Source organism: Buteo buteo, chromosome 2 (genome assembly GCF_964188355.1).
Source record: "Buteo buteo chromosome 2, bButBut1.hap1.1, whole genome shotgun sequence".
NCBI classification, from domain to species: domain Eukaryota; kingdom Metazoa; phylum Chordata; class Aves; order Accipitriformes; family Accipitridae; genus Buteo; species Buteo buteo.
Genome location: NC_134172.1, coordinates 74,320,972 through 74,341,471, shown reverse-complemented (window position 1 = coordinate 74,341,471; position 20,500 = coordinate 74,320,972). Strand labels below are relative to the sequence as shown.

The window sequence follows — 20,500 nt, the reverse complement described above, 5'->3', positions numbered from 1 at the left end:
AAACAGTAGAGTAAATGACAGGTATGTAGTAATTTTGGAAGTGTGCAAGTGCATGCTTATTAGAATATTACATGCAAGAGATTTCTGTCTGGCTCTTACTTGTGTTATTTTAAAAAATAATCTACATTTATCCTGTAAAAAAAAATCAACCCATTAATAAAACAAGCAAATTTTATAGTTAAGCAGATCTGAGTAGTAGAAACACACAATTACTTTGTCCTCTGAAGCTAATCAAAATAAAAGTTAGTAACAGCACAATGAGTAATGTCACTTTTGCACTGACGCCCATTAGACAAAGTGATTCAGTATACATGAAGCTGTCAGCATAATATAAAGAAATCCTTTGACTATGTCCAATTAAGATCAGCATTGCCCTGCTTGAACAATAAATCCCACTATTTATCTAACTGTAACTGATGATTTACACTAGCATTGTATCCCATTATCATCTTTTAATGAAGTATAGCTAGAGAACTGCTAGGTTTCACTATATGAGCAAGCAGCCTTGCTCAGTAGTTGCTTTTCTTTCTAAAATGCCTAAACATTGGTTTATACAAGTATTTTCTAATTAGTAGATTAGATTTGTAGACATGTATCTGATGACAAAGAATAGTAACTTCCATGTACTGTATTGAACTACTCTCATTCCTGTACAGGTTACTTTCTTCTTTTTCTATTAGTGTTTCTGACCCCCCCACCCCCCCAAAAAAACCCCCACCCCCCCCACCCCCCAAATATGTACACTGAAATTCACTCACCACCTGTCCCTTCTCAACTTGCTCACTTGAGGATTTGAGTAATGGATGCTAACCCATTTTCAAACAATGAAAAAGCAGCTCTCCAACCCCAAGCTGCTCTAGTGCTGCTGTGAAGTACTATTGCAGCTGTAACACAGCCACAACAAACATAAAGTTCAGAGTGCTTGTTTTACATGTTCTTTAATTTCAAACAGAGGGATTTTTGGTTGTGTTTTTTTCTCAGTTACTTTATATAGAAAGCAGAACTCAGGATATGGCATTTCAGGACATCATGTAGAGCAAGAGATGTATAGTTCCAAAAACTTAGAATAGTACAGTTAAGTCACTATTGTACCCGAGAATTAAGGAAGTGTTCCAATTAAGAGATCAAAGTGTCATACATATTTTCTAAAGAAAAGGGATGACATAGTTTTCTTTCATTAGGCAACTGCAACATCAAGTATCTCAAGACATTAACAATCCCTTTTTGTGTGCACACCACTATGTAAATATGCTGACTGCTAAATCAAGATTATAACAAGAATTGCAAGTTTACATGTGCAGTGAATAGAAACCCTTTATAGTTTTATTGGTGACAAGAAACTCTTAGCGATTTGCAAAGTGAGGTTCCAACTTCAGCCCACTAACAGCATTTCAGGACAAAAAAGTAACATGGAATACCACCATCAAGCTATTACAATCTTGTATTTTTAGAAAATTACGTCATGGTACATCAATCCTTCTCAACATGACACACATAGTATCTTGCTCTTCAATCCCTAAGGCTATTCAACAGTAACTTGAAACTGTGTGCCTAGCTTGCATATGCAATTGTTTCAGTTGTGCATTCACAGCTGACAACTGCCAATGCAGAGCAATAGTTATGATCATTCATGCATGAAATATTTGCTTTAAGATGTGGATAACTACATGAAAATAGTAGAAGCCAATTTCCATTCATTTCCCAGTACTAGGCTTCAAGCCATTTTAGATATCTATTTATACCAAATTTGCCCGAAGAGTGCAGACAGGAGTGTAAAGCTCCACAACATGAAGACTACCTAAGCAGCCTCTACTGGCTCTTACAAAAATTAACAATAAATAGATATGCAAGTGGGCATCTTAAAATAACAGTAAGGACAATAATTAGATTAAGTAATAACCTGATTTCTACTATCATGTATCAATTACAATTTTCTAGTATCTGGTGTTGTTTGAGGACACCAGACAATAATCTTATTTAGAAACTCTATGTTTCATGCATAACTACCTAAGATATACAATGCCCTCCAGAATAATTCACTTTCTATGAATACTTCATGAAAACACTTGGTCTGGTGTCATCATGTAAGGAAGAACTTACAAAAGATCCAGGTGGCTTAAGAACATCCATCCGATATATTTTTGCAATGTATCTACAGACTGGCCTTTTAGGAACCTTGGAAGAAAAAGCATCCTTAGATTTCTTTCTACTGCGTATGAAAGAAGGGTCCGGTCAAACAGACAGATAATAAGGATTCCACTGATCAGTCATTTTATTTTAAGCTCAGCAAAAACAAAGCATTACCCAGACAATTCAGTGCTACTGTCTATTCAGGCTGTTTTCAGAAATGGTTAGGAAGGACCTCAGAATTTTGTTAAGTTCCAAAATATAAGCAGTTAATTTAACAGTCTTGTTTAGGACTGATGGTGTGGGTCAGCCCCAACTGCAGGCTACAGTTGTTACCAACAGATCCTTAACTAAGGTCCTCTGTTGGTCTCTTTGATCACGCATTTGTAAGGCATCTAGCAAAGCATGAGAGTATTTTCTGGGACCTCTTTATAATCCTGGAGTGCAAGCAACAGGAACAACTTTGCTCACAAATTAAAGTTCCAAGTTGTCACAGATCACCAAGAAGTGACTACTGAACACTGGAAAGAGGACAGACATTCTGCTGGCTTTCCCCTTCATCTGGGGAGCTGCCTGTGCCAACAGTCAACTGCGGCAGCTAACAGTGTGTGTAAAATTTGCCTGGAACATATACTGACAAGAGACCAGCTTAAAGCTTTGATCCTCCCCCTTTACCCTGCAAGGACAGTGATTTTTTTTTTTCTTTTTAACAAACTTTTCTGAGGCTGTTTTTCAGCAGAACAAAGGGCTCTCAAAAAAAGAGAGATCTCAAAAGATCAAGATATTTACAGCCTCTTAAAAAAATACTGCATAGCTCAGTCTCCCTTCAGTAAAGGCTTTCTCAAATATATTCTTCAAAGCCATGAAAACTAATTTTGCAACATCACTTACAACCTTGTCTTTCTGAAAAGGTTCTTTTAAAATATTTCACGTAAAAGTTTTCATTAGCTTCTACTGCCCCAAAAGTATCTTTTTCTTGATCAGTTCTGTCCAATTTGTCAGTGAACTCACTGCTTCGTTCTTTCCAGCTCATCTCCCATCTTCGCTGCCCTTTACAGGCATACTTCAATAGCTTTGTCACTTCCATCCTGAGCAGACAAGGCACTAGCATTTTACAATGCTAAAGACACACCTCTCATCTCTGTTGAATCTTCTAGAGGTACTTCCAGAGTTGCGTTCATAAGCTGAACACACCAGTTAAGATTTTTTCCTTCTATTTTCTTGTTAAACCTGACATAAAATTTCACTTATTTGCACTTGCAAAGCAAGAAACCCTTGAGCCACAAGTGGAACAAATATAAAGGTCAATGAGCATAGTAGACAGGCTGCAGCCCAAACAGCTCTCTCAAGAAATCACAGGAATAATAAAGGAATGAAAGAAGTCACTTTTAAAAGATGTATCTTAATTCTGAAAGTTGTTACAAAAACTTTTGTCACCAATGGTTTTTGGATCTACCATCTAAGAATGTACAAGAATTTACCTGCTCAAAAGCTATTTCATCTACTGAAGTTCAACATGTTAAAAACACATTGAGTTTATGTATTTTGTACTAAAAGTATGCTTAGAAACAACATTACCTTAACCTTACTTTCAACATGCTATTAAGCATCTTAACTACTGAACCCAACTAAACTGAAAAATGCGAAGTTACCTTGTACCTCAGCAGTCAGCATCGTTACTTTGAACACTTATGTATATCAGGCTGATGATGGGGCTGTTTGGATTTATTTTAAAATTAGGCTGGAAAAAAAAAAATCATCCTTAAACAAGGCTGCAAGTTTCTTTATGCCATAAACAAGGTGGACAGAGAATACTGTTCCCTCCCCCCCCGAAACTGTGAGAACATGACAAAAGTAACAAAGGAAACATTAATTTGGGGGCTTTATTTAATTTTTCTTTTCTTTTTTTTTTTCTTTTTTTTTTTTTTAAGATGCTACATAGTCAAACAGGATTGGTCTTTTACGGCATAGGACTAGTTTACTACTAATATTTTTTCCCCTAGATAGACTTATTTACATACAAAAACAGTTTCCTGACCACTGTTTCTCCAATGCTCAGATGATCAAAACTCCCAACAATTGTGTAGTGCCCAAAATACCAGGAGGCAGAAGAATCTTGCATCACTACAGCAGCAAATTTTTAGTTCTAGTCACTGGCTTTAAACAGGTGCCTTTTCATACCATATAGTATTAGTCAATTTTGTGACAATAAGGAAACATGAGATGAAATACATTAAATAAGTTAAATATGCATTAAACATCTCTGAATAACATTTTAATTCAACTAAATGAACCAACAGCAATGTAGCTTGGTCCCTTTATGAGAACAAGGCATTGACCTTTATTCCAAATGAGTGTCATACCAGTCAATATATGCCTCTTAATGATGCCTAGCACATTCAGCATTGCCACATACAATTCTTTTCAGCTTCTCACTATTCATTTAAGTGCCAAGAAATTGGTAACTTGCACAGAGTTGAAGACACTGACAGAAACTGTTAAATTTATGAGCAGAATGGTGGATTAACGTATTTTACAGAAGTTATCAACACCTCCTGCCTAACCCAGCTCCAAACATCCAATAGGGCCAGCTCCAGCAGTGGAGGAATAGTTTGTTCTATTTTTCCTTTTTTTTTTTTCTTTTTTTTTTTAAAAAGAGGTAATCCAGCAACATATACCAGGGTCTAAGAATGTTTAAAATGACATATACAATATTCCATTGTAGTGTTGAATCATGATTTTCTCCCCACCTTCATCACTGAAGCATATTTTCTTTCATTCATTGTACATTTTAAACTTTCTAGATTATGTTACATAGTATTTGTGCAGGGGTAATTTAAAGGCAAGACCTGTGAGATGTCATACATTAATTTTTTTTTTTTAAACATTGTTATGAATAAATTTAATCCAATGATATGGCAGAACCATCAAACCAATTTACAATTTCCAGCATGCTGCCTCTACAAGGCTATTTTTCCTATAATTACACCAAAGACAAAGAACAAAACCACCAAAGCAAGTAGTCTGGAGCTGAGCCCTTCATCCTTAACAGCAGCTGCAGAAGCAGATATTGGGTTGTTTGTCTGGGGTGCCTTTCTCATCCGTAGTCCATCTTCTTCCTAAAGGAAGATACAGTGATTATTTCTACTGGGGAAAAAAGCTTATAATATTCTCCCTTATCATATTTATTTTAGGTGGGCACAATAAAATAGGCAAAAGCTAATTTAGAGCTCTATTTCCTAGATAATCCTGAGAAGGAAAGGAATTCTGTATCTATTCGACTAGCAGAGCAAAAATCACATGCTCTTAGAATTTTTCTCTTGCTGACTAAGGTAACAGGGGAAGCAATGACGAAGCCTGCAAGAACACTCGTCCAAAGGCTGGACACACAGCTCCAGAACTTAAAAAAAAATGATGGAGGGAATGGCATAAAGATGTTTTTCTTGCTCTGTAAGCAAATATAGTGCTGTTGGGGAAAATGCTTTTCAATATAACTAAGGTAGGCTGTGAAAAATATGCAACTTTAAGGCAATAATACTCATCAATCCCCTAGTTAGATGTCACAAGCGAATTTCACCAGCATTTGAAGGGAAATCTATTTCCCCCATCATATTAATGCTGACATTTTGACATGAAACTAGTGGCAATAATTAGGATATTTTCTTGGTATGAGTTTGACAGCTCTCTTGATTTAAAGATGTATGAGACAACAGGTAAAACAACATCATAACACCAGATATTATCATTTCGAGTGGATATGATGTTCCCCACATCTTGATCTAAACTGTTGTGCAGCACAGCTGTGTGTTAGCACACTCCATTACACACACACACACACAGAGCACTTTAGGAGATGGTAAAATGAGCCTTCTGTGACCTAACTTGTATACAGCTGAAGCAATAGTGTTAGACTTTTTATGTGATACAGTATTATAGTACAAAAGTGTAAGATACTGAAGCAAAAGCCTCCAGTCTATACATAAAAAAATACTCAAGAAATAAAATTGTAATAAAAGTTACTGCAGCCTTAAAAATTGTCAGATAAGTGAAATTCAAAAGGCTCACTGTATGTCAGTGTTTCTCACTTTTGAATTTAGAGGGGCACCTAACATTCTGGAGGAAAACTTATTTTAAACAAAAAAAATTTATTTATTAGATGTCACAGACTACCTGATACCTCACTACTGCTCTAAGTCTAGATGAGGATAACTGGCTTTTGTAAACAATAAAATGTTGCTTACCTATATAGTAATTTTACTTTTCATTGTAAATATTTTAACTTCCTTTTGACAGTGACTCTAGCCTGATACTGACAGCACCTGGTGGCTGGCAGTAATTTAACATTGTTTTGTGATGTTTTACATGTTTCTAACACTCCACAAAGGGAGCAACAGCTCACTGTTTTAAGACATTACTGTAAGACATCAGCTCAATTCTACATATCTCCTGTACAGTGTTTATTCAAGACCTATTTGCAAAAAAATAAAGTAAAATCACATACTATTGTGAGACACTGGCAAAACAAGACACAAGGAGAAGTTAAGGTCGTGTCTCAGCTATATACATACATTATTTCTATGTGCAAAACAAAACTGGTTTACAAATGTTTTAAAGAATTTCTTCATGCATCAGCCAGCCAAGCAGCATCAGAGCTGACAGGACACAGTTCCTTTCACTGGGGTCCGATAGTCAAAAATTCCAAATTTTCATTGGTGCTGTTATCTATGAAACTAAACATTTACAACAAATGAAACTACTGTAAAAAGAGTTTTTCAGCATGGTGATAATGGCTTCTCAATTACTCGATTTCACAGCAATGTGCTGGATATGACAGGAAGCATATTTCCTATTAATCTGTCTTACTTTGGTCATTTTAACTGCATATTATAGGTACAATTACTAAAACACTCGGTATTTACACAACACTGCCCTCAAGCTCCCATCAGTTTGAGAGAACAGGGCCAAATCCAGCTTAATTCAGATTGAGAAAATTAGGTGGGAAAAGAAAAGAGAATTCATTACTTTGGGTTGCTATCCAATCAGTTTCTCTGACTGCATGACTTGTAAGCTCCTTTCAAAGGAAGTATTTTTCCAACACTTTTTCTCAGTTTATAAAGAGAAACCTAAATTATCTTTTAATTTATAGACAATATTAAAATATTGGTCAGGTAACCAAACCTTTACGTTGGAAGCTCCTTTTTCAGGAAAGGGATAAGTCTGGAAAAAAAAAAAAGTATCTTTACCTTAAACTGTTTATTCTCCTCCCGTAACCTCTGAACTTCTACTTGAAGCCTCTTATAGTCTTCCATTACTTTCTTAACTTCAGTGTCATCCAAAGAAGAACTTATTGATTTAGACATTACAGAGGAATCTGTCTTTGTTGCAGTTGTGGATACAATTTTATTTATTTCTATGTCATGCTGTTAAAAAAGGATAGAGTGATTTTTGGTTAGTTATTAACACCACACCACACACCTGATATTTAGGAGGAGAATCAGGTAAAACTGTCTGTGCACACCTGAAACGTGCCTGTATCAAAAGAAATAAACAACATTTTTCTTTCTGTAACCTTTACTTCCCCTTTCTGTTTCACAGAAAACACCAGATTAGCAGCAGTAAGTGCAGACAGCATGACCTCAACTTTTCAGTCCCTGCATATATGGAAAAGGAAATATCCTTAGACCATGTCCCACAATATGAATGGGAACTTATTTGTTCATAGTCCACTTACAGAGTTTCATGCTCTCCTCACCTTTCCCTTCCCAAGCACAACACAAACAGCTACTCCAGGAACCAGGGTATTGCTAGGAACTACCCTCCTGCTCTGCTGCAGTTCCCCTTTCTCTTCACTCCCCACAACTGGCTATCACCTCTCCATCTTTCTGCGCTTCTGTGGTGATGGAAGAACCTGCAACCCAAGCTAGGAAACAAGCTGCAGACCTCCAAACCCTCCTCCCTTTCCTGCCTTTGGATTCTCTCCATGTTCTGCACTTCAGAATGCAAAGGGCCTGGCTCTCATGAAAAACAAACCGCTCTATCACCACCCAAACTGCCACCAAAGTCTTAACATGAAGATTTTGTTTATATGAATAAAGTAATAGGATCTTGTTACTACTGGTGCTTTGTTTTGCGCTCATGAATTTTAGGGATTATAGAAAAAATTATGACTAAACAGAAAAGCTGTTAAGTTTCATTTAATTCAGATTTTTTCCTTCCTCTCATCACACCTCTGAACTGGAAACACAGAAAGTACCCTGGCCTAAAACAAAAGCACCTACTTTCAGGGCAAATGTTCGCTGTCTGGAGCGGGTAGAACAGACATAGCGAGACTACAATAGTTACATTATAACAATACATAATCCTAATTACAAGCTGTCCAGTGCAAGGTAAAGCAACCGTGCCTTCAGTACCTGCATACTAGGAAACATTTTTTCAGTTTATTCAATCCATTATCAGTTCTACATTTGACACTACATAATTCCATTAGAAATTAATGCGTTCATTACCCTAACAAAAAAGGATCCTACAATATTATAGCTGCTAATTGCAATATAACCCCTAACTGCATTTGTGTCCTCCTTACTAGCTTTCTACCAATTTACTTGCTAATATCAGTGTGGTATTGAGGAAGCAAAGGGGAGTGTTGGACAGGCAAATTTATATTGCTGATGGTTATAACTGCTTCAGTATAAACTCTGACCTTTATGACCATCAATCAGTATCTTTCAAATTTTTTTGAAATATTCTTTATCCTGTGATCTTTCACTAAGTGAAAACAGATCAACTCAAAGATTTCTTTGTGCTTGTGTTGCACTTACATTGTTCAAATTAGCTGCTAGGTACATTAAGCATCACCAAGATTTTAAATAGTTTATATTGTGTTTTCAAAGGGTGATGCCATCCAGGCAGTGAAACAGAGGGTTCTGTCTTTTGCTTATATAGCTGTCTGTATAAACATGCCATTTTACATGATTTATTGTGGTATTAAGTTAAAACACTCAACATGCATCTGAAAATACTCACAGGCTTATCATTTTCGGCTGGTAGCTCAAACACACACCTAAGTTTCGAATCCATGAGTTCTTCCGGTTTTGCTTCTTTCCACTGGAATAATTTAATATTAACTTAATATTAAACATACTAGTATATTAAGGCAGATGGAAAAGGCAGTGTATTACATAAACATATCACATCGCCTTACTCGGAAAAACCCCACAGGTGTTTACCATGTTACCATTAACCACACACATGATAAAAATGAAACCGAATATGTAACTGAGTGGTACTGTAAAGGAAGACCAGATACTATGAAGAAAATCATTCTGAATAGTAAAAAACTTACACAGGTAATTTAGGAGAGAACTGGGAAATCTGTAAGAGTAATTAGCATAGATAGGGGGAGCTATGGTTCTAATAAAAAAAAAAAAAAAAGGGAGGGGTGCATTCAAAGGAAGGGAAAGATCACAAAAACCCAAATCAGTAATGTTAGTTCTGAAGTCTTTGTTCAGTGGCGTTCCTATTCAACGTTTTCAAATTTCACATGAGGTTTTCTTCCTGACTGGTATGAACTACAAGTTCATACCAGTCCTTCTGGTATGAAGAGGACTGTTCTTCCCCTTCCTTGTTTTCCACCTCCTTATTTTTCAGCATCAACATCTAAACAGTAACAGATGTGCTACATACAGAAAGGGATAGTTCCCCCTCTCATCCTTCTCTCCCCTTCAACTAGGGAGTCTACCATAAAAAAGTTTCCTTCCAATATTTTTAACAGGGATTAACAGTTATAAATATTTGCTCCAGTATCAGCTGTAACCCTGAACTGAAAAGATTGATTCATAGTAGTGATATACAGCAAGAAGTGTCCACATTTATGTCCCGGAGTTCTCACATGCTTCTCTTCACTTTGACCATACTTCTGACAGCATGGTATTGCTCAGCATATCTCAAGTAGGCGTCAAATTATGGCTAACCCCTGTGCAACCTGAAGAAGTATTTGACTCATCCTAAATAGCTGAATCGTACTTCACCTCTTCTGTGGCTGAAGTCAGAATTCTATTTTGAGCTCGCTGGCTGCCTGTGAAGTGTTGAAAGCTTTATAGTACTCCAGTAATTTGTCTCACCTGTTTATCCAGAATAGGAAGAGATTTGCAGAGTGGTAACAAAACTGAGAACTGATCAAGTGTTATAGGAAAAGAAATCATATTGGTCTGGAGAGCTCTGGAAAACTGAAAGGGCCATCTAGGTCCTAAAAACCATTCTTTGCTAGCAGAATAACATTTTTCATGGTATAAAGTAACTCATAAAAATTAAAGAGTTAGAAAGAAAGGCAGACTGGCTTATCTTTCTGGTGATGTAGACATTTTATTACTATTGCTGCTTCTCCCACTGGATCTTATTTTGAGGCCATTAAACAAATAATAGTTCCATAAATCTCTTTCAGAAGGGAAATTCTTAACCCTGCGGAATGCCACAGCTTTAAAAAGTTATTCAGAAGAAGATGCCTGTTGTGAAGACTACTATAAAAAAGTCACGATATGCACTCTGAGGTTTTGGGGGGTTGGCTTTTTTTGTTTTTAAGTAATACACATACCTACAAACACACACAGCCCCACACTTTAGATAAATGGCCTCTTTTTCTTTTTTATTGTGTCCTCAATAGCTACTGAGCATTCTCTCAAGAGAACAAAAGCTAGACTACAGAAAGCTTCCTTGTGCCTTCTTGCAGTAGCAAATCTTGCTGTTAGAGGAAAGCCACCAGTTGACATACCGGTTTGTTCCTTTCCAAGTTGTCTTAATGTAGCCTCACATCTTCTTTCTACACCTTTTGTCCTTCTTTGCTACAGCACCTACATGCTTCTGTTACTCTAATTTGTAATCCACAGGACAGAACCTATGAGGGCCTTTCATTTACCTAAGCCACAACAGACATAGGTAGGGATAAAGAAAAATACAATACTTGTAAATCATCCACCGCGTTCTTGCTGGGAAAAGGAGTTGCTCAAGGGAAGACTCGAGACTGAGAGTAGAGGCATAAAATATAAAAGATGCCACAGATTTAGAATATATTCTGTATATTCTTAAAATATATAGTTCAAGTTGGCCTTTCTAAAAAATGATATATTGAAAAAAATTACAACTACTTAACATTTGTTTAATGGCTTGGTATTCCATTACTGACAGCAGCATCCTCAAGAAGCAACCACAGACACCAACAGTGTCTTTCAGTGTGAGGTTCCTGGGGCTCGAAATAAACGGAAAACACCTTCCTGTGCACAGTGATGGAAATCTGGCAAAGCTTTCAAGGATCACACCAGTGTGGTTCAAGAACAGCCCTTAAGGAACACAGTCAAAGGTCTTATAATATTATACAATCAGAAAGAAGTCCAGTTTAATTAATTTCAATACTTACTACTGCTTCCATGTCTGAAGTATCAGCTGGAGCAAACATAGACTGAACCATAAACTTGTGTTTACTTTTCTCATTAGGGTCATAGTCAAAAGGCTGTAGCATCACTGTAAGAAAAACCCCAAAACACGTTATGTTAACATTGCTCTGATGCATAGTCATGCACTGATGACAGAGTTACCAGATTAGAGAAATACAAACATTAAAATGGTTTTAAGTTGTATGTCTTATGACCAAAGCAGCAGCTGAGATCAGGAACGTCACTTTAAACCAAAATTTTAAAAGAAGATAAGAGAACAGTCGTCTTCAGTCTGTCAAGATTTTTGTCTGAGAATTTTAGAAATGCTGATCACTGTACAATATTCTGCACACAACTATGGCAAGATAATAATAGTAATTTATAGTAAACAGGATAATCTACATATCTTCTGGGACAGAGGGAAAAATTCTCAAAGAAAGCATCTTTTTTCTTCCTCCATCCTTGGGGCAGAAGTAACAAGCTGGCATTTTGATTAGTTGTATGCACAGTATTCCTGATGGTTCCTGAGAAAAGCTACAGAGGCAAAGTCAAACATTTTAAACCTTGAGGTTCAAGTCTCAGGATGGAAATTTCCTCTACAAATTTTAAGAGTCTCATGGTATTTGTTTTATCAAGTACAAGTATTTCTCTTCCAAAAATAAGTTGTTGAAAGTTTGTTAGGAATTTATCGCTGGAAGTTTATGGTTAAATGCTATATAAACTTCAACTCTGAAAGGTATACAAGAAATGTATTTCTCCCCATTCAAAAATTACCAACATTCCAGAATTTACTTTGCAGAAAATGACTGTGTTCAGAGAGCAAGGAATGGCAGGCTGGGTGTGTGTGCCCTTTTTTTTTTTTTTAACATTTTTTATTTAACAGTAGGAATTTCCTTGTCTTTTCTGTTTGGGTAAAGAACTAACATGTTAAAGTAACTTGAAGAGGCAGAGTTATGCATTTTGTTTACATGGAATATCCTTTAATCACAGTGCTCACTCAGAACCCGTATGTTTTGCAAATGACACCTGGATATTCAGCTACTGTGACATTAACAAACACTGGTTTAGCTTCAGCATGAGACAAACAGATGTGAAAATAAGCAAAGCAGTTTACACAAACATGCTATTAGATATTGCAAAAAGCTACCACCCCCTCAAATTTAAAATGAAGCTTGCATATACTGCAATTACAACTAATATAAAAAATGGTCTAAGGTTTAAAAATTCACATTTTATAACCCATGAGGCTACTTCAGTCCCTCAATTCAATCACTAAGAAGAGAAGCAGTTCAAGGATTAGGATTACTTTCAAGTACTAGTGCTATTAACATTATGTGCCCAAATTCATATGCACTAATTGCAGGGGTTTGTCGTATAAAAGCAATATTCAAAGATCTCATTTATTGCAATTGAAGGCAAGTCAAACCAATTTGCCTCCTTCATTGAGCAGAGTATGTTATGGCTGTACCATCTCTATTACGCACACAATCTGTGGCTATCAACAACCACATGCCTTTTAAAGCCAGAAGAGAAGGAAGACAGCAAATTCTCTCAGATGAGGAGCTTTAAAAATCATTACACATTCTAACTCACCTTGTGGTAATCAAATACCAGTCCAAAATAAATGTTTGCAGATTAACAGGCTACTTTTAAAACTATTTTTTCCAAACAGAAGTGACCGCACTGTGAAAACACATATATTTCAACATTGCATGATACATCACTGAAAAGCAGTGGCGTAATTTTTTCTCTCCTGTAGTAGACGCCTAACTTATTTCAAATCTACATAATGTGTAAGATCCAACTGGGTAGTCAAAACTATCCCCTGTTTATGGAACTTCTCCAGATCTGCAGTTTTTTCAATCCACTTTGCTGAGTGCAGCTATAAGCTTATTTGAAAATCATTATTTCCCAAGTGATAGTGCTGAAGCCGTTCCCAAACGCCAAATGATTGCTGCTCTGAATTCCATTCACTGAATCATAAGAGCAAGCAGCTAGAGAGGGCTTGACAGTACAAACGTTGTTAGCACTTGTATTTTTAGATCAATACATGAAAGCCACATTGACACAAATTATTCAGCAAATGTCTTGTAAGCCAGATGGGAAGCTCAAAAATATGTACTTTGTTCAAGAGGAAACCAAACCATTTCAACATTTATTCACATACTATTGGGGGTTTCTGTGAAAGATCAGTTCCATGTAATTGCCGTAATTGCTGGAGAATTTGCTACTGTGAATGTGGCTCCTTTGTTTTGACTGGAAATTCCATACCTTACGCAAGAACTATGTGAAAAGTGTATGTTCCTACAAAATGCCTTATCAAATCAGTCACCTCATCTGGTCAAAAGTGGCTGACCAGCTTTCACCAGAACCCAGAGTTCTAAGAAACAAAATGATTAACATGATCTTGAAGTTTACTAGCACCAGCATCTACTAGGCAGAGCTATGTATTTCAACCGCCTTCTAAACTGATCACCTTACAGCTAAAGCACCAGAAGTATTCCACCACAAGCAAAAACTGCAAAGACATTGAGAGATCAATGAAATGAGGAGCAACACAAGTTGTATTTGTTAGCAGCCCACTTGTCTCTCAAAATTAAAACATGAAGGGCCAACCTTACATACATCCTGTTCTGAAGCCTCTGCAAAGAAATGGATACCAGCTTTCTCACACATTCCTGCAATACCCCCCATATTTTACGCAAGGCCCTCTGTAGATAGCGAAGGAGAGGTGGTGACCACCTAATACGCTCCTTCCTTTTTCTAGAACAGTTTACTGGCAACGTGAGTAACAATGTCAGAAGCATTAAACTCTTCTGGTTTTCCTACAGTATACTTGCACTCTCAAGGAACAGAGAAAATTTGAGCAAGGAACATGGAAGGAGGTAAAACTCCATCTGTAATGCCTGCTAGGATCTAGCACTCCCTTCCAAGAGCAGAAGGAACAGAAGTCTCCCTGCTCAGATAGTCAGCAACCTTCCTCTAGTTTCCATCTAAATTTATTAATGGCTTGTTTACTTGGTCCTGGACCAATAGTGCCCTTATGCTTAAATATCAAAGAAGGGGAAGAGTCAGCTACTTCTGGTGCACTCCAAGACATCAATCACAGTAACTCTTGGCCTTCTGGTAAACTAAATAAGCCAGACTCAGTGGATCCTCTCTGGTCCAGGCTCCCCATTCATTCTCTGCACCTGTTCTGGCTTGAACTCCTCTATATGAGCTACTCTAATTATACATCTAGGATATTTTACTCATGCCCTGGACAACAGCATAGACCCTCTTACCTCCTGCATTATCCAGCCTGTTTGCACATACTACATCACATACTACATTTGCCTTATTCAGAGCCACATTATGTCAGCATCTTGGTCACCCTAGCCAGCCCCCTTAACAAGTTTGCAGTTATAGCAGGAGTATTTTATTCTCCAAGTACATGATTTTGCAGTTTTTCTGATGAAACTCATCCTGTTTCTCTTACCGTAGCCTTCAAGGACACCCAGTTCTGCTGCGTATCTTCAGCCTCCCAACTTTACATCATCATCAGGGTTTTTAGTGTACTCTTTGTGCCAGAATTGCTTATAAAAGCGTTAAACAAGAATAGTACCAAGAATCATTCTCAAGAAACGTCACTAGTAACTTGCTGCTATTACATTTCCATCCACCACATCACTGTTTACTCTTAAGTAGACCATTCAATAGTCTGTGAATCTATTTTTCCTTTCTAGCTTTATTGATAATTTTCCCAAATGGCACTGCATGAAATTCTTTATGGTCTGGATAGATCAAATCTACCACACTTATGTCACCTTTACATAAAATACCCCAACCAGCTACAGGGGCAAGCCTCAAGATCATTGTGCAATTTGATCAGCTCTGCTAGAGGTGAGCAAAGGACACTCACATCTACAGAAACAGGCAGAATCCACTGCGCTGCTTCACATTTGTTCCATGTTTACATAGTTCTTTCTGTAAATATTTCGGTAGTACTAAGAAATGTTGAATCTATGAAGACCAAGATAGATTCTTCTAAAGCAAACGGACAAAACCAACCCAAAACTTGGCAGTTGCTACATAGTCCTGGGAGGCCCGGGTGAACAGTGCACAGCAGCAATGTTGCCTCTGGAGCTGCAGCAGTGGACAGGACACGACCGGTGTCTTAGCCAAAGGGGCAGACCCACTGTGACAGAAGAGAACAGCAGCTGCAGAAGCACCCTCCTGAAGGCAATGCAAACCACCTTTTCCAAGTCAGGCAAGTTTACAGAAGACTAAAAATCCTCCCTAAGGATATTCAACAGCAACCCAAGGATAACGTCAGCTTTTCCCCATTTTTAGGAAGCACATTCAGACTGCTCTCTTCAGTGGGACAGTGTGCACAGATGGTACCATCTGTACTTCCTCTCTCCCCCTGTTATACACCTATCCGCAGACTCATCAGCACCTGCTTATATTTTTTTCACTCTTCCTTTGTAATCTATTCATGCCTTTTGTTTAGATTTCAACCTCTTGGCAGTGACAAAATCAGATATATTTGTTGAAATAAGATGTGTTTAACAAAAATGGAATGTGTGCAAATACTTTTTTTCAAAGTATTTCAGACCAAATGCAATGAGATCAGATGACAGCGTACACATACACTTCCCGACAGTTACATAAACGCAGTTGTTAAAATTACATGCCATTATATAACAGGTGAAAACATGGGCTACAAACCTGACATTGCAGCAAGCAGTGTATGCTGACAGGGACTTAAACGCTGATATTTAGGAAAAGCTGTGATATGGCATAAGAAGCCAGTATTTGAGACTCCACTAGAATAAAGCAAGCTTTACTTTTCTAGCATTTTATATGTTTTAAATGAGCTGTCATACTAGTATGAAATCAAGTGGAATAATGTTCTGACTGCTGCCTCTATCTTAGGGCGGAATATCTTCTCATACGCTTACATCAAAATAGTACAGATACAGTTTCACAGGAATTTAACAAAGGCATCCTGTTACTACAGTGCAAGAAGAAAAGGCTGCCCCAAACTCAGCTTCAGTCAGTAACACTGAGAAACTAAAAAATTGTTCCAGAGCTTCATGCCACTATACCTAGGCACTGATTTTTTGGAAAGACAAGGTGCAGTACCAACGCAGTGCTACCAAGAGGCTGTGTTAAAGCCAGTCAGAATTCTCAAGAGGACAGATTGCATATAGTAAATACAGCCCAATTAGTTTAAGTGTCCAGAAGTGATTATTGAAATAACTATATTCCAATAATTTCTCACCACTAGTATTTTCACTAGGTTTGGAGGAATTCAAGTCCTATTTATTCAAGTCCTATTTTTATACCCTGTGCAAGACTTGAATTACATGACTGAAAAATAACTGATTCAGAAGCAAAGAAACAAATCCTATTTCTTTTTCACTTCATTAACTACAAAATCAGCCCTCTGTTCTTAAGCAACATTACTCCCCTCTTTCACACATCTCCACCCTTTCTGTGAATTTGAAAACAATTCTGTTCTGTTAATGAAAATCCTCTCTTTGATCGCCCCTATCCAAAAGATTCCTTCTGCTAATCAGAACCAAAGACACTGCCATCTTCCAAGTCCAAAATTAGGTCCCATGCATGGTTTAAAGGAGCTACCTGGAGTGCAATATATACAGCTCTGTTAAAGAGAAATTCAACCACAGTACAAGATAAAAGACAGCTTCAGTTTAGAATGTTTTAGGAAGTAAAGAATTAACATTTATAACCCCAGAATTCTGTAACACATCAACCTATGAATTTGCCTCAATATATTACCTAAAGAACAATGAATGTGTACTGCTTGTATTTTAAAATATAATGTTAATGTAAGGACTGGTAATTTAGGATTGTTATTTGTTATTACTAAGTTATTATCGGCATGTAAATATGTAGAACACAAACGTGAGCTTGTGATTAAATATACCATAGCCATTCGCAAAACTAACTGAATCATAAATCACTATAAATAAAGTTATCAGAAAAGGGGTGTATTTTTCAAAGCTATGTAAGCTAGAGCAAAGCATAGCTTAAGGTTAGCACAGTAATCTCACATAATGGGATACTTGAAGTCAAGTCTTGGACTAGATCCATATTCTATCTGGTATGCCTATGGGAAGAGTCAGGCTGGAAAAGCAAGTAAGATGTCGGCATGCTGGTAGCATAACATAAGATGGTTCATACAACACTCGCCTATACTATATTCTGCTCAAGGTAGAGCAAAGGGGTCATTGTAAGCAGAAGTTTAAGAAAATACTCAATGTTGAGATCAAGACAACGTTTTAAAAAGCATGGTAAGTGCCTGCAAAGGAAGCGGGCTTTTAATTTCAAAAGTCCATCTGATAGATGAAAAGAATCCACATCTTTATAGCATGAACATAATTTGTAGCTAGAAACCATGCTAATTTTCATTATCTCTTCATTGATTTCTATGCATTTAATATGCTTGCCTGCAGCTAGTATAGATGACAGACAGCTTTACTTGGGAATTGTCCCGAGTTTTAAAAATCTCAATTTTTCTCTAGAGAGCTTTTTCATTTACATATTAGTCACTTCAGAACTCACTGGATACATGCTAACCTTCTCCTGAAGCAGAAGTGCTTTGCCTGCCCCACCTGCAGCTACCACATTGCACTGGTTATCTCCGCACTGTGACATTCTCCAGAGATTAACTGCAAGCGAGGCACAATTCTGCAATCATATACACGCTCAGTTTGACACAGTAGAAATCCCAAAGACAACAGATCAATGAGCGTGCAAACGTAGACATGCACAAGAAGACTTACAGGATTGAAGTCTCTTAATGTTACAATGCAAAGTATTTCTGGGATCAATTTTTATTTTGTTGAAGCAAGCTCTCCAAGTGTGAGGTGTTTGAATATTTTCCATTTTTTACTTAATAAAACGTAAGTCTTGATTTTTACTTTTTGATTTCTTTCAAGTAAAAAGCAATAGTTTTAGCTCCCAAAATATTTTATTCCAGACTAGAAGTTTTATAAGAGACTAACAGCAAACCGTATAACCTATCAAGAAGTAGTTTTTCTTATCATGCCAATATTAAAATTTATTAAAAATAGTAACATAGATCTGCATGTTTATAAAAATAATTTTCTTAACTAAGAAGTCAGACTTTATTCATGCCGTATGCCACTACTACCTGCTTTGATAGAATTCTTTATTAAAAACATGGATCGGAGAAGTCATTAAGAAAATACACTGTTTTAAAGCATGTATCGTCAGCAAGTTAATAATATACATACATTCTGTTTATGGGAAATAATCAGCTCTTTACGCTTCCAAAATAAGCCACTCCTTTGCTTTTCCATTACCAAACTTAGGCACGTCAAGAGCTACTGACTCATTAAGAGAAAATTAACTTTTCCTATGGAACAGCAAAGATTTAGTCACTTGACATTTCTAACACCAAAGCACACTGCATCTTCAAGGAACACAAAACAAGCATGGTTTGAAAGTAAATGTTTTCATTATTGGTTGTATTAGGCAGTTTCACAACAGCCAACACCAGTCTAAACTGGTGTGGCTGCAGTCCACAGTTTTATTCTTCCTTCTACATGCCCGCCCAAGCACTTGTTTGACCCCGTGGTGAGCTGGTTCAGGAAGTGAAGCTGGCAAAAAACTAACCGTACAAAAATAATCCCACAGGGAGGGCAGGGCTGCAGCAGTACCGGTTTGGATAGGCTAGCTAAGGCTGTTAATGAACTATATTTAAAACATTTATGTATTTCTCCCCTTTTCCCCCTCCAAAACGAGACGTAAACCAAAACTTATTACTGCTAGAGACCAGGAATAAGGGATGTAAGGATATAGGAAATGGCTGCTTCTCCATGAAATCACCACCTCTTACTTTTACAAACATTCAACAAAATACTTCAGATTGCAAAGCATTCCAAGAAATAATTGATTAGAAGCAGCTATTTTCAATCACCAAAAAACTGCTTGAATGGCTTACCAGAAACATTAATTGATGTTCCTGCATCGATAATTCCACTGTTAGGCCTTACACAGTATCTACGTGGTGCTGTGGTCTTAACTTTGAAGCACACATTTCTGTCTGTAGGATTGCCGAGTTTCAGATTCGTAGTAACAACATCTGTGAAAGGACCTGAGAAGAAGAGCAAAAGCAGACTTGAAATCACACAGAAAGTACTTTTCAAGCAAAGGCTAAGCAGGCTCTAAATCTCAGTTCACAAATCTTATAAAGTAATTAGATGTTCATTTTCCATCTATGGCATGTACAGATAATCGTGCACGCAAAGCTGAAGATGCAGTGAGGCCTCAGCATTCTGACATGCAGCTTGCTCCAACACTCACAGTGCAACAGCTGAAACTGATCATTAATCACAAAACAAAAAGGAGGAAATCATTTCTATATGGTGCCAACACAACATGGCATTCAAATGATGCCAAATTCTCTGCTGTATCACAGTTACTCCATACTAACTACTGAATCCCAGTAAACCCAGGCTTACAGAGATACAATATATACCTATGCTACAGATGATAAATAGGAGAGTACAGTACGTTAACTAGAAAGGGAATGATAACAAAGTGGCTACTACAGATTCATCTGCATTTGCAAGCTGTACCTCCACAGAAGCAGGATTCCACCAGGTATTCAGAAATGCTGTACCATAAGCAGCAAGATAAGCATTCAGTGTGCATCCCCTTTTCCTACCAAGTCTTCTTTTTTTTTTTTTTTTAAATAACTCTCTTGGCTACTAGAAATTATAAACCAGAAGAAATCTTCATAAAGTAGCCTACCTCACATAAGACAGGAAATAACCATGTGGAAATAGGAAAATTCCTGGATGCTGAGAGCACTTGCAAAGATTTCTGTATCAGCAAAGCCAGAATCAAACCATTGTCAAGTTCTGCAACACCAAGTGCAGGCAAATCAATTTCTTGCAGGCCCACTACCT

The 20,500-nt window shown here is 37.2% G+C and overlaps 1 protein-coding gene across 3 annotated transcripts in view; it reads right to left on the bottom strand.

Annotated features, from left to right (window-relative positions):
* Window positions 1–922: 922 nt before the first annotated feature.
* VAPB (VAMP associated protein B and C) overlaps window positions 923–20,500 on the bottom strand; it is a 35,652-nt gene continuing 16,074 nt past the window's right edge. The window contains exons 2-7 of one of the 3 annotated variants that reach the window (XM_075020050.1): window positions 19,531–19,683; window positions 11,537–11,640; window positions 9,151–9,231; window positions 7,603–7,656; window positions 7,306–7,344; window positions 3,835–5,246 (exon numbers count right to left, since the gene is read on the bottom strand). In XM_075020050.1, the coding sequence (XP_074876151.1) occupies window positions 5,088–5,246; window positions 7,306–7,344; window positions 7,603–7,656; window positions 9,151–9,231; window positions 11,537–11,640; window positions 19,531–19,683 (590 nt within the window). In that variant the 3' untranslated portion in view covers window positions 3,835–5,087. Of the gene's footprint in view, window positions 5,247–7,305; window positions 7,345–7,370; window positions 7,548–7,602; window positions 7,657–9,150; window positions 9,232–11,536; window positions 11,641–19,530; window positions 19,684–20,500 lie in introns of all 3 variants that reach the window. The other 2 variants (XM_075020040.1, XM_075020056.1) reach the window with 2 other exon arrangements.